The sequence below is a fragment of the Haliotis rufescens genome, unplaced genomic scaffold (assembly GCF_023055435.1).
Source record: "Haliotis rufescens isolate VD_foot unplaced genomic scaffold, xgHalRufe1.0.p SCAF_2, whole genome shotgun sequence".
Taxonomy (NCBI): domain Eukaryota; kingdom Metazoa; phylum Mollusca; class Gastropoda; order Lepetellida; family Haliotidae; genus Haliotis; species Haliotis rufescens.
The window spans coordinates 37,965,102-37,981,028 of NW_025963890.1; the positions used below are offsets into that span (position 1 = coordinate 37,965,102).

The 15,927-nt window shown below is 38.9% G+C and overlaps 1 protein-coding gene across 1 annotated transcript in view; it reads left to right on the top strand.

Annotated features, from left to right (window-relative positions):
- Window positions 1-5,218: 5,218 nt before the first annotated feature.
- LOC124120824 overlaps window positions 5,219-15,927 on the top strand; it is a 37,067-nt gene continuing 26,358 nt past the window's right edge. Inside the window, exons 1-9 of the mRNA XM_046483687.2 lie at window positions 5,219-5,243; window positions 7,162-7,365; window positions 7,579-7,788; window positions 7,948-8,079; window positions 8,246-8,377; window positions 8,831-8,977; window positions 9,650-9,799; window positions 12,726-12,831; window positions 14,099-14,280. Coding sequence (XP_046339643.2) covers window positions 5,219-5,243; window positions 7,162-7,365; window positions 7,579-7,788; window positions 7,948-8,079; window positions 8,246-8,377; window positions 8,831-8,977; window positions 9,650-9,799; window positions 12,726-12,831; window positions 14,099-14,280 — 1,288 coding nt within the window. The remainder of the gene's footprint in view (window positions 5,244-7,161; window positions 7,366-7,578; window positions 7,789-7,947; window positions 8,080-8,245; window positions 8,378-8,830; window positions 8,978-9,649; window positions 9,800-12,725; window positions 12,832-14,098; window positions 14,281-15,927) is intronic.

The window sequence follows — 15,927 nt, forward strand, 5'->3', positions numbered from 1 at the left end:
ATGGGGCCATCTGATCTTCATACCACAAAAAAATGAAACGCCCTAAAATTAACACATCATTACCTTGAGTCAATTTCGGATATTCATGTGTAATAGTAACATTTTCAAGATTGCATATTTTCCATAACTAGTAACAAATTCTTTACTACATGTGCAATTCATTCACAACTTGTGTGACGAAAGTACAAACTGAGCTATTTTACTCGTAGATCATTTGACTCAAATTGGAGTGAGTGAGTGAGTGAGTGAGTGAGTGAGTATGGTTTTACGCCGCTTTTAGCAATATTCCAGCAATATCACGGCGGGGGACACCAGAAATAGGCTTCACACATTGTACCCATGTCGGGAATCGAACCCGGGTGTTCGGCGTGACGAGCGAACGCTTTAACCACTAGGCTACCCGACCGCCCCCCTCAAATTGGAAAAGAAAACAGGTTGAGGAGAATGTAAAATGTTAATTGTTTCTTATCTCCAATTGAGAACACCGTGTGATTATCACATTTATACAATGCCAACACACTATTTCATGCAAGATGATGAGTTAGGTGACATGAGTTTTGAGTTAATGTTTTGAGGTTGAATTAAGGAAAATAAATAATCGCCTTTCGTGTGTTATAAACCCAAACATCAAAATACACTACATGCATATACAGGAGGCATTACAGTGTGTATGGCAGACACATTTAGGATGCAAACATTATGCAGACATCAATTATTGCAGAAAATAAAGCCTATTGGCAAGGCTTTGGTTGAAGACATGATTTTCCTATTGTGTTGAGTAGCGTCAAGTTACAATTGACTCCATTCATTGTAAGCTTCATTCTTGAACTACAATATCTGTGTACTTGACTCGGAAAAGAGTCACCTCACACGCGGGACATATCCCTTACCTAAACACTATACAGCTAGGCTTATACAGGTGAATAAAACTTTTGTCATAATCAGAAATCCTACTTTTTCAAGCACATATATCCAATATATTGTTGAAACTGTTATTTTTGTCATACAGATGGACACAATGTAATCTCACATGGTTAAACACAAGAAAATCAGCATGATAAAAACCTTTACAATTATTTCAACGGTTTTACATCTTACCGCTGTGTGTGTTAGCTGTGTTGCAAATAACATTGCTGACATACCAAGATTGCATTTTCCAACAAACCATCACTACATATGCATTTGAACGAGGATAAGAATATGCCCATTTGTAAATGATCCAGTTGTTGAAAGGAAGAAATAAATAGGCGAATTCATGCGATATTTAGAATACACTGCAAGGTTTAACAGGGGTCCAAGTATGATTATGCTTTTAATCTGTGATTTTGTTAAAATGTATTATCGAATATGTATACAGCGTTTAATATAATATAACCGTCCATAAACAAATTTTCATGACGGAGATGAAATTATGCTACATGATCATGACGTGTATTTATATTTGCCACAGTTATGCGAAAACATTTTTTCATGAAACAACACAGAATGTTCGGAGTGCACATACTGACATAATTTTTATATAGAGGACCTCCGTGTGCTATATAGAGCTACCTATTTCTCATGCATGGATGTGTCGTGGTATGTGATATTAATGCGACCGACAGTATTCAGGGGTACACTACGAATACACTACATATTTGTAAACCATACACGACCCGTCACGCGTTTATGTTACACATGTATGCTACTGTATTTCAATAACATTTAGTCCTGACAAAAGCCTTCAGCGCAATACCCTGTCAATGCAATGTGTTTGATGTTGTGACTTCAACCTCTCTTCACTATTGGTACGCCCGTCAGCCCTCCTGTTTGTCAACGTGAAGTTTTTGGTTTCAATGCCTTCGTTCGGTTCTATGAACATGACTCATAACACACCAATAGGTATGAATAATACATGACATATTTACACAGACACGTTTTTCACTTGGGGTATACCTCACCCCCTTCGGTGATATTATTGTTTGACAAGTTTAAGGGCATCGTGTCATTTTACTGAAATTACAAGAGGCAGGCTGCAAGGTAAATATACACATGTTGAAGAAAAATCGGTTATGTTAGATGAATGCATTCATGCAAAGTTTTAATTCGTCAACCCAAAACCAGCTGGGTGTAGTTTGAATATAAAACTATACCGAATTCAATATTTAACATGCAGTCCTCAAAATAACATCATGAACAATCAGCTACATGTTGACCCTAGTGTTTCCACAGTTGGGTTTTGAAGCTTTCTGGCGTATTTATGCAAATTGTGTCAGTGACGGATACTGCCTGTAGGGCAGGGCATGCTTACCGTTTTCGTGAACACCTGGTGAAATCACTGGTTTTCAGCGACCTCTTTATATGATTTTCACCCCTATTTTGCCTTTCAAGCCCAATGAAATCTGTTTCGATGGATTTCCGAGAATGCTTATCCTCTGGATAAAGTAATTACTACTGCAGCATTCTGTGTAATAGAATAGATAGCCAGTGCACTCTGTTTACCATAAACTATGATAAGAGATGACTACTGGGAGTGGATTGTTACGGTATGTATCTTTTGTCTTAGAAATCTTCCTGTCAGCATGAATCGTATGCGTAGCTCCACTTGTTTGCTTTGACAAGACCTTTTTAGTCAAAGTGACGTAGCTGATAAATTGCTTAGTGTGGCGTAAAACAATAAAACTTTATTAAAATAAAGATTTCTTCGCAACATTGTATATACGAAGACGACAGTATATGTTTGGTTTGAGTGTATCAGGGCGAACGTTTTATGCACGTCTTTATACATATTTTCTTTTATGTATGTCCTTTAAGTTATGCAGGTGAAGTGAAATGGATTTAACGTCGCCTTCAAGGTTATTTCACTTACATGACGACACATGTGTGTGTGTGTGTGTGTGTGTGTGTGTGTGCGTGCGTGCGTGCGTGCGTGCGTGCGTGTGTGCGTGCGTGTATGTGTGTGCACTTGTACTAGTCTGGATGTATGCCAGTTTTATAGTGCTAGCCCACCGAGAAACTATGCCACAGTTTTAACAAGCATAACCCACTCAGACGCATTATACTAACATCGATCCTGTTCTATCCCCTTTTTTCATTCACCAGGAAGACTAGCAAATAAGACCCGTGAAGATTCCGGGGTAGAATAGGTCTTCAGCAACCCGTGCTTGCCGTAAAAGGTGAATTTGCTTGTCGTAAAAGGCGACTAACGGGATCGGGTGGTCAGGCTCGCTGACTTGGTTGATGCTTGTCATCGATCCCAATTGCGTGGATAGATGATCATGATATCAATCACTGGATTGTCTGGTCCAGACTCGATTATTTACAGACCGCCGTCATATAGCTGGAATATTGCTAAGTGCGGCGTTAAACAACAAACCAAAACAAACCAACTAGCAAATAATACCATCCTTTATCGTATCTTGCACTGTATTTTATCATTTGAATGCCAATGTGGTTCTAAATATACCGTTTTCATGATCTCCCAGAATCAAATCAAGGTATGCTGGTCATGCCTTATGCCCATTAATAATACTGGCATGGTGATGTATCTTTAATAATAGCAGGCAATGAAAAACTGGACGCCCCCCATCCTTCACCCCCACACCAGTCTGTACATGAAGTTAAAGTTTCTTTTAACATTGTTTACTTGGAGGATATAAAATGAACTAAATTCCCTTTACACCTCCTTTTCTCCGTTGTTAGGGAACTATGTCACTGCCTAAGAAAACCACCCATGCGCAATGCACCATGGGGCACTACCTGGCTGTGGTTTTCCACAAATCATATGGTAATGCTGGTTGGTATTTGCACATTTTCCAAGTGTATTTTGTACTAATAAAATACTTTTGAGTAGTTAAAAATTGTGTGGCGGTAACACTTTAGCATTTTTGAAAAAAAATAGTCGTAACCCTTTATTGAGGTTTAGCAGATTTGTGTCTGACAATATAAAGATATTTAGAAAATGCTTCCATTTCATTTGGAAATATTTGTAATTTGAATAATAATATCAAAAACAGCAGGTGTGTTTGATCAAGCATTAGGTGCCATCAAAGGCAGTGGATGGAGACACCGACATATATGGCGATGGTAGAAAATGTATTCATGCTGGCCTCTCCCAATCAGACTGGACAGTGGATCTAGACCGGGAGCACCGTCTGTGTGACATCAGGGTCTATAGTAGATCTCTATGTAAGCATTTTTTGTTAAATTCAAAAGCAAGGGTGCATTCCTGTTAGAGTATAACCGATTGAAGACACTTAAAATCAAAACTATATGTCTCATTCTTACACTGAAAACCGAAAACATTGACTTACTTTTTTACCGTCCACAAACAGAGTACTCAAGAATGGCCAACTCCATCATCGACCTCGATGGAGACAACTCCACTACGTTTTTAACTTTCCCACGTTCTATTACCTCAAACCCCATCGATGTGGCGTGTAACAGTACAGGAAGACATGTAACCACCAGGAACACTTGGACAGCATCAGGATTCATTCAAAATATGTGCACTGGAAATTTATGGTATTACATATACTGAATCTGTAAAACATAAATTGTACCTCTTTGATATTATGCACGTAAAAAATAGTATTTCCCCTCCACCCGTATTTCACTCTCTCTCACTCAAACAAACACGCTTCCGATGTCAGGGCCATTTTATATTTGATAAAGTTTTTTGGAATCTAGCACATAAATGGTATAGGTTAATAATAATAATAATAATTACCATAGTTTTTGTTCTCTTTGGACATTAACTCGTGATATGTGATTGATGATGGGATTAACCATTGTGTCTGATACAATCATAAAGTTATGCCAACAGTGCAATCTTAGGTCTATTTTCATGTGTTTTGTATGTGAGGCTCACACCATTCTACGATAGTATTATGTCCGAATGCAAGATTTTCTATTGGTATGCTCCATGAACTGTTGACAACAAATACGTACCCGTGGGTTTCAGTAACATTTGCAACGTACACGATCTGCGCCTCAAAGCACATAGCTCAATATGGCGTTAAACTCGACCACGCTGTACGGTGTTATCGTACTGTCCAACCTTAATTCACTGATATGATTGTACGTTACTCCGATCGTGCTTCCATCAATCAACACCGAGAAGAAGATCATATTTGTTGAACAACAAACATCAGTCATGTAATAATGTATCCGCTGTGATGAACTATTTGTGACAAAGCTGTTGGGTCTAGTGAAACATTCATGCTGCATGAATATTAAAATGATAACGTCTGTGGCAGTGACAGGTATAATACAGGAGATGTTGGCCTTACTGTCAGGTTTAGTGTGAATGAGACCCAGTCGGAAACATTGGTACATGGATATAAGCCAGTCAACTTGACCATTTTATGTATATGTGACGATATAGACAACAGTTGTTTTACAGGTCCATAAATTACTAAGGAAAAGCATAAATCATATAACATTAAATTATGTTATGTATTCTACTTATGTGTTTCAAAGGTACCTGCCAATTAATTAAGTGACCTGTCAAACACATACACACATCTAATTGATACAATGTATTACAGTGAATAATCTTGTCCCACCTCTCCCGAGGTTCCGCCCACCAGGAAAGCTTGAATACGTCCATAGCCACTCCTGTCATTTTTAATATCACCTCTCTTTATATCTCTCAGTTTCCTGTCCTCAAGGAACGTTTGGACACCCATGTACCTATGCTTGCAACTGTGGCACATCCTGTAACAGTACAACAGGTGTTTGTTCTGGCGGCTGTGCTGTTGGGTGGAGGGAAGGACATGGGACGCTCTGTCAAAAGAGTAAGTTGGAATCGTTTATACAAACGAGACATATAATAACTGACATTTGTCTAGTTTGTCTGGCAACTGGTTTGCGTTTCTGGAATCGGTCCTCGAAAAATATTAGTCCCGAACCTATCGATTTCCGGCAAAAGAGGTCATACATCACAATAGGGGTTATTAATGGAGAATCTGTACAGGTTGTAACAGAATACGCGTACCTCGGGACTATCATTGACAACACCTTCAGGTTTCCTCAAAACACAGATGCCATGTACAGCAAGTGTCTATCTCGCCTCTACTTTTTTTTAAGAAAAGAAAGATCTTTTAATATTGTCTCAACAATAATGTTATTAATTTTATCAAACATATAATCAGTCTGTTTTAACTTTCATTGTACAGTTATGCTGTAATGCTGGTAAGGTGGTCTCTCACTCCATGATAGGATTAAACTGAAGAAAATTGTGCGATTAGAAGGAAGGATTTGCCAGATGTGTATGTCAGAACCTTGATGTTTTTTAGGAATACCACAAGAAGGTTGCAAATATTGCCTCGCGAATGTTAGACGATTCATCTCACTTTAAAACTCGAGTTATTCTGTTTACCATCTGCACGACGATTTCACATTTCGAAAGTTTAATCTTAATATACCAAGACCTCTTTTATTCCAGTTATCACATTAGTTAAAACATGTGTCAAATGTTTTTCCTGTTGCAGGTTTCATGTTACGTCTAGATTTTAAATGTGTATCTGTATTCGTTTAATCGCATTTATGTATTTAGTTTTGTGTAACATTTGTGAAGCTCGTATGTAAGACGAATTCTCTACTGGCGATAAAGAAGTACCTAAAAAAAGCATTAAAAAAAAGCAATGAAGACGTAATTGTCACCTTGATATGAATATGAAACTCAGACAAACGTTATATGTTTTCAGATTTGCAAGTATTATTCGATTTAATTTTGATCCGACACTGTAAAATAGAAAAGTTACCAGTAGTTCTCCGTAGCTCTTTACATAAACACTCACAGTTGCGAGTCACTCTGGAATGCTATGATGTAACTCTAAAATATTTTGATTGGGTGATGTCATACTATTTCCTTCTAACTTAACCCGCTTAATCAACATAATGTAGAAAACACAACGAAATCGAAGTTGTTCTGATTAATATTGATCAAACTAAGATATAAATAGTATGACATCAGTTTTCGTGTTAGGCTAATGACGCTTTGTCTTGTGTATCTTTTCCTGAGAGCAGTTGCATAATCGATATCAGTTTAACCTTTCTCACTAACAAACGAAACAGTGTCAAATACATACACCATCAGCTGTCATTGTGCCAGATTATACCCAATAACTGCTCCAAACAAAATATTTCAAGTTAATTTCAATGGCTGATATTTTACAGAAAATATTGGCTACAGAAAGACAGTATCAGGTTCAGGAGATTACACGTCAGATTGGACGGCAGGGAAAGCTGTGGACGGGAACCGAGACCAGGATGTAACCCACAACTCCTGCTACCTCTCACGTTACTACCCGACCTTCTGGCGGGTGGACCTGGCAGCTGAGTACAGACTACACTCCGTAAGGATCTACAACAGGGCTGGATGTAAGATGTTATCCCCCCCCCCCCCCACCCACCCCACCCACCCCCCACCCCACCCATGTTGACATGTCTACTACGTCTTTATTTTGAAAATCAGTTATTGTAGGTATAACTGTTATTATATAATATCTAAGGTTTAGAAGACAGGCACATTAAAAAATCTTAATAAACGTTTCCTTGGCTCAACACTTAATAGAACTTTCAGTGAATTTCCAGATCCTCATAGACTTGCCAACTGCAGCATCTCCGTTGGACCAAGATCTGATGCGGTTACAGTCTGCTACACTTTCCCGTCTCATCCCCAAAATATCTCTGACGTAATGGACCTGACATGTGATGGGACAGGAAGATTCTTCATCATCAGGAATCCCGGCAGAGCACCTTGGCAAGATGATACTCTCAATATATGTGAGGTGGAGATATATGGTTGGTGTTATTCCTCACTTTACATTCAAAGTGATACACATACACGCAATTCCTGGGAAGTCAAGAGCATGAGACATTGAGAACTGTTGACAAATGTCATTTGCATTAACATTACAATGTGTTCTACATTTCAACACCATGTTACATATTCTTACACAGTATGTTCGAATGGAACTTTCGGCCCAAACTGCAGCGAGTTCTGTCACTGCCTGACTTCAACATGTGACCACGTGACAGGAGCGTGCCCTGGTGGTTGCCGTCCAGGCTGGAAGGGAGATAACTGCTCCACACGTAAGAAACATGAATTCATATGTCATCTCACATGTTTTATCACAGGCATAATGAATTATGAATTAACCATAGCTCAGTTTATTTATCATAGTTAAAACAGCATATATATGAACACATGTCATTTAGTGGTCCACATTGTAACACTGTTGTTTATATTCCAACACAGAATGTTCGGGAGGAACTTTCGGCCCAAACTGCAGCAAGTTCTGCCACTGCCTGTATTCAACATGTGACCACGTGACAGGGGCGTGCCCTGGTGGTTGCCGTCCAGGCTGGAAGGGAGATAACTGCTCCACACGTAAGAAACATGAATTCACATGTCATCTGACATGTTTTATCATCAGTTTATTTATCATAATATATGATATGAACACACAACGCCATTTAGAAAGTGGTCAAACGTAACAACTGTACATGTTATATTTGGTATAACATTTCCTCAGTAAAGTTCAAATTCTAGTACTATGTTTAGGTTACGTCCCAACTAGGATTCGAACCCACACTCTCAGAGTGGGGCACCAAATCGTCAGCACACACAAAGTCAGCAATCTAACCCATTTAGCCACCGAGGCTTCAACAAAATGAAAGTCCAACAACTGGTAGACTACTTCACGTACTTTGTCTACCCCAACATATAATATCTTAATGTAGATAGCATACCCCCCTCACCCCCACCCCCACCCCCCAATATATATATATATCAACAGATGACAAAACATACCATGCTAACTTTTAAATTTAATTTTTGAAGGCTGCTCTGTTGGGTCATATGGAATAAACTGCCAGAAATCCTGCTCCAACCGAAAGTGTACCAGTGATAGTTCGTCATGTGATCGTCGCAGTGGGTCATGTGACACTGGGTGTCGAGCTGGCTGGAAACAGTCTGACTGTACACAAGGTGAGATATGTACATGGGTTCATAACATGAACGACATTGAACACAAATGTTTATATCGTTAATTTTCCCCAAAAGCAACATTGCTTATTCTACCTTTACATGGTCCTATGCAGAGGGCACAGGTCACACACATCAGGTTGCAGTTAAGCAGCGTTGGTCCCGGCGAGTCCTTGGATGGGTGACCGCGATTAGGCAGCCTGGCTCCTTAGAGACCCAAGGGCTTCGGTCCTGTCACACACTGAAGTACATGTAACACATGGGCAAATGACTCTGTTCCAAGTGTGGCTCTGTTCATCCAACAGTGAGTGGGTACCCGTTAGGATGAGAAGGCAATGGGGTTGTCAACCTTCTAATGCCTAACAGGCAGCTTTGCTTGTGTAGCCAGCTGAGATGAGACTGATTGTTGAGTGCACACTGATCAAGTGACCGGTGTACTAATATCGCTTTGAGCATGCCCCTGTGTGGTGAGGAAATATACAGTACATGCATATATAAATAAATGGTCTATTATTCATTTATTGCGTTAAAGTTTACGTTATCCTAGTCATTATTAAATTCAATCTTACTTGAATTGACTGTGGAACACTTAATTATCAGTCTACACCTTACTGCATAGTAAAAATACATGTAAGCAGGAATTGCTTTCAAATTCCATCTGTATTTCCTCGTTAGAATGCGACGGTCTCCATTACGGAACCAACTGCCGCAGAGCGTGTGCAGACAGACGTTGTGCCCTCAACACTTCCTGGTGTGATCATGTTACAGGGATCTGTGACACAGGTGTCTGTCAAGCTGGATGGAAGGGAATCGCATGCACTGAGGGTAAGGACCTGACATTTGCACCCTTTTGTTAATAATTATAAACAGACACAAAAGTAAGTGCCATCATGTTCCTTGTAATCATAATGTGAAAGCACGCAGCACAAACATAATCTTAATACTCCAAATATATACATATCATTTTCACTATTATTTTTGCTTCTTTCACCCCCCAATGTTAACATATGTACAATCGTTAGCGTCTTATGTGTGCTACTTGAACACACATTACAATTCGGCCATAAGAACCGTGCCAATTTACGCTTGTCAGGAGGGTACACAAAGTATGTTATTTTTGTGGAAGCCTCGGTAGCTAGGTGGGTTACATCGCTTACTTTGTGTGCTGGCGATTAGATGCTTTACTTTTGCAATCCTAGACGGGACCCAACCAAAAAAGTACCAGAATCTGTACTTTACTAAGAAAGTGTTATCCCAAATATAACATTTGTTACATGTGTGCTACTTGTTTTCCATTACCTGTTGCTGTTAATTTCAATCTGCTGAGTATCACAACATATCATGCATTACTTTTTTGTTGTCACTCCGGTTGATAAAAGTGTAAGAATCTGTATCCAAACGTCCCTATATGCAAAACATCAGAAGTTGTTACCCATAAGTTTGTACGTTTTCTTACTTACTCACCAACTTTGAGAATGCCAGTCACCAAGTATTACAACAACAATAAAGGGATTAAAGTAAGGGACCGTCTCAGGAAAAATGTTCACACCTTGTCAGTGAGCACAGTGGTGGTAGGCGAAATGTCATCAAATGTTCTCTCGTTTATAATTCGTGGTGTTCACTTGTTATAATGGGTGTCCCCCATTTTACTTAAATGTGTGGCATCGTATTGCTTGAAAGATAAAAACAAAATGAGAAATGTCACCGCTGTGCTTGTTATTTTGAATAGATTCACACGGATTCACAGAATCACAGTGTAGAGGTACTGAAAAGCGTATTCTAAATAGTCCGATTCCTGAAATGAACGGTTTTAGAAGAATATGAATTGATAAAGTTTAAACATATTTTATTCGACTTCAACTTGATAGGGATTTGGTAGACATGCCTCACTAGCTTATTTAAATAACACTCCCTGTTACATAATTACAGTTATGTAGACATCCAATTTTTAAGGTAAAGAAACAACATAAATTATATTCTAGGAAGGCCACTCATGTTATCAACACTATTGATGTGCATAAAAGCGTAATATGTATTCCAACTCAAATGTACACAATATTTTCATTTTCTATGAAATCCTGGACAGACATAAGTAAGTTGTGGTTGACATCTCTTGTTTAATTCTTGTAACCATACAATGCTGTTTTCAGATGAAAACCTTTTGTGTAGTAGTATACAATACTTCTAATTTTAGGAAAACTATAACGAGCGAAGAGGAAGTGAAGTTGATACATGTTTCAAGTTTATGACTATTAGGATCACTGCATGAAATTCTATTTTCTTGTAATTGAATACCATTTCTTAAACTTTAATGATGATCCAAATCTATCTGACGAGGAAGGAGATTACACAGATATTCCGGAGCAATATTGTTTATCGTTTTGTAATGTACACACAATTTCTTGATTTATCTTACTTTCTTGACAGGCTGTAGACAATTTCAGACTTTTGCTCAAGACATCAAGTTGAAGTTTTTCTAGGAGTAGTTCCTGTTGTTGTGAACAATTATCCCATATATTGAAGTTGTTTTCGAGTACAGGCAAAATATCATATAAACACATTGTTTCTTGCGTTTTCTGGGTCCAGGGGTATTTATAACTCCTTAAAAATTAATCAAAGATCTAGTTTTCTTAACAATGTAACTGACATCAACATACGCCACGACATCCCACACATCTTCCCTATTTAACATTATGTATATTGGAGACTAATTTCTGTAAAGGCAGAGGGACTATCTCATTTATCAGCCTGTGTCTGTTCTAAAAAATATTCAATAAAAAAATTGGTTATTTCAACATCTGAATCATAAACAGTGTCATTATCAACTATTAACGGAAAAGCAGATGCCATCGTCTCGATCTAAAAAGTATGAATTGATGTTAATGTGACAGCTAATTATTTTGTCTTTATTCGTCGTATTTGCTTGTATAAAATATATGATTAATTGAATTGTGTTTACTACTATTTCTAATGTATGTTTTGATAAAGTTTATGTATGTTAATGTAGTCTTTCCAAGACGGGGGCACTGGTGGCCCAGTCGTCTAAGACGCCGCGATACGCTATGCAGAGTTGTGTCCCTTGGGCACGCCAGAAATCTATGATCCCAGTTCGCCCCGATTATGTTTCCAGGTTTGTCAGCACCATACCCGTGCTCGTGGGTTTCACCGAAGTGGTAAACGTCTGAGACCTGCATCACTTCGGGCTTTCCTCCCACATTAAGCTAACACGCTGCGATATAACTGGAATACTGTTTAAAGCGGCGTTACACCCAACTCACTCACTCACTCACTTTCCTAGAATACTGTTGAACAGTGGCAGTCTTTACAAGACCCACTCGCACTCGCACAACGCCCGAAATGTAACCGAGACAATACTGATCATGATGATTTGTTTTTCTTTTGACGTCATACCTTTCATTTGATGCATGCTCAGCTCACTCCACAACACCTTTAAGTCACACAAAGAAAGTTTGTATAAGCATTCATCTTCATCCCTTTGAAATCATTAGCTATGTGAATATTTCTGTGTAAATAATGTGTGAAAAAGCTTCATGTTGCCAAATGTAATTATTGATTCATAACATTGTACTGCACCCCATTTGTAATATATTTACTCAACATAAATATACTTGCGATCGCTGGAGAAAATAATTTCATTTAAACTGATTTATTCTACCATTGTCCTTCTATTCTTGAGAAGTTTATATTTGTATCAAGTCGTTACCTTCTTTATAATGTTTGTTTCATGTAGCTGCGCCCAGCAAGACTACAGGCACCGTAGTTATTGTGTCTTGTTCTGTCGGTGTCCTGGTGCTTCTACTTGCTGCTGTAGGGGTCGTCGTGTGGAGGACAAAGAGGTAGTCACCATCCATCTGTAACTGTAACTCGTGCTTACGGTTTCTTTGAAACGTTTGTAGCAAGTCTACCGACCTTACTTTAACAACGTGATTTGCCACACTTCTTCTGCTACTTTCACCACTTCTAGTACATATACTTAAAAAGTCTTCTACCACTGCTTCCATCACTTCTGTTTTTACCATAGCTAATGCCATTACTTCTTAAAGGACCTCTACTACTGCTTCCATCACTTCTGTTTTTACCATAGCTAATGCCATTACTTCTTAAAGGTCTTCTACCATTGCTTCCATCACTTCTGTTTTTACCATAGCTAATGCCATTACTTCTTAAAGGACTTCTGAGATTGCTTCCATCACTTCTGTTTTTACCATAGCTACTTCTTTGAGAGACATTTACAAGTTGGATTGCTAAGTAAGGATAAGATATATGGATGAACAACTTCTTTAATCCTCATTGTTATAAAGAAGTTGTTCATCCATATATCCTATCCTTACTTACATAATGTACCATAACTACTTCCATCACTATACAATGGACTTCTAGTACTGCTGCCACCGCTTTGATTATTACCTACTGACTTCCACCACCTCATTTATTATTACCATAACTCATGCCAACTCTACTCACGAGACCTCTACTACTGACGCAATAATAATTTAAGTTTGCTATTTCACTGCCAGGACGCTTTCACAACCAACAATATTTTTATCACGGAGGGCAAGGGTGGCTCAGTACAGAGTTGCGTCCCTTAGGCGTCTCAGCATTCAAATCCCAGCTTACACCAGATTATGTTTCTATGTTTGTCAACACCATGTCCGTACTGACCGCTTTCACCAAACTAGTAAACGCCTAAAACCTGCATCTCAGTGCATTCTTTCCACACCAAGCTGAACGCCTAAAGCCACCTCACTTCTACTCAAAGACCACTACCTTTGTCAACCGCTTCTTCTAAGATATGTTACTACTGATACAACTGACCCCAACAATGCTGCTACAATCTATTTTTGAAAAGTTGAAAACGATATTAATGCTTTCAAAATGTTAACAAAGTAAAACACAATAACCAGGTATAGGCACTGTAACTCGGCTGATAGCGTGTCAGTATATCCAGTGGCATTGAGCTTCGCTGATACATCCAACCACCAGTTTGTCTTGGCAGAAATTGTGCAGGTAGCCCTTACTCGACTATTACTGTCTTTGGCGTCAGCCCAGATTTATCATCGTCTTTATTATGATTCCTACTACCTATATCTCTGCCTCTTTCAGACGGACGATACAGAATCATCAGGATGACGTAAACCTGCATGAAGTACCAGCTGAAGACCTTTCACCAGAAACAGCAGAGGAACCTACCCGTTCCACATATGCATCGCTGGGCGACAGATCCGAAGCTGACAACATACAGTACGAAGCCCTTCGTGTAACCGGAAGTGACATGTACATTAACTGTTAGGTTAGAATAACACTGACATTTATAATAATTCGGTCTCGTCGCTGTCCAACAGGGCCTCAGCCATCACTGGCAGGACTCCAGTTGGAACTATTGTTTTTAGAGCCACTATCGTATGACACAATTCAAACAGGCCGCAGTCGTAAACATAATCTGACTTTTGAAATTGTTTCCGGTTGTTTTTGTCTTCAAATCAACATATTGGAATTTATTGTTGTTGATGTATTATGTACATAGCATAAAGGTGGCCTTACTGTTTGGACCATTCTATCCGGTGATGATGAACTTGATATGGATATACATGAATTCGGCTAAATGTCCTGTCCATGACGATACACGTGAGCAGAAAGGGAATTGCTTGACTGTAATGTTGGGATCCTCCGACATTCCGTAGTAATAAATGTTGTGCGCCTCGGTGGGCGTGGCTTAAGCTTGAACAGTCATTGGGAAATGAATGCAATACCACGTGACCAATTCAGCTAATCAGAATGCAGGAATTACGAACATAACGAAAATTTAATTATTACTGAAATATAACATCTACTCTGTTAAATCAATAACATTACTGGTGCTGTGTCGATGCCAAAGGATGACATCAAATTGCCTTTGTGTTTTCTGCCTAAACAAATTCACAATCAAAACCACCAAAACCACTTTTGTTGATAAATCGTTAATTTTTTTTTATTCAAACTGGTAAATTTGTAATTGTTGCACAATGCGTTACCGAAGCAGATTTGGTGATTGTGTGATATACAATGACATTTTCCTTTTAGCTTCTACATCATGTCGTCTATGTTATGTCTGCTGGGCAGAGTTACGTCCCTTGGGCACGCTAGAAACCTATGATTGGGAGTTCGAATCCCAGTTCGCCCTGTTTTTCTTCCTAGGTTTGTCAGCACCATACCCGTGCTCTTGAGTTTCGCCAAATTGGTGAACGTCTGAGACCTGCATCACTTCGGGCTTTCCTCCCACATTAAACTGACACACCGTGATATAACTGGAATACTGTTAAAAGCGGCGTAAACCTAACTCACTCACTCACTCATTCTTCATCATGTATATAACTGTATGATTCTGACAATAAAACTGCCAAAAGGATACGGACTTTATTCACTCAAGTGTTAAATTGATTTGCAACATGTTTAGGCTCAGGTTATTATCCAGTTTATAATCAGAACATAATTCGAGCGCACACTGATCTTTAGCGCAGGGCAGCAATGCAACTCTTGAGCATGTTTTAGGATGTGGATGTGGAATATGCAGACTATAATGACACATGAATTTGTTGTCAATTCCGTCAATACACAAGGAAGCTTAAGGTCAACTGTAACAGAGGATACGACGAACACGCTGGTTGAACCGGATAGTAACTGAGTGAAGAACTTCCTCCCACACTATCACATCCTTATAACCACGCACTTTATTTCCGCTTGTTTAATCGGTCCCACGCATGCTTAATTTGTCTCATCAACACGTTCCACACATTATAACGTGTTTTCTCCTAAACAGCAAACGAATCACAATGAATAAGTTCCCCTTGTTTGTTGCTTGTTAGTGGAGAATGGCAGGCTAAAGTAATAACTGTACATGTCTCGTATTACACAGTAACAATTTCAGGTTACACATTCTTTATATAACATGATAG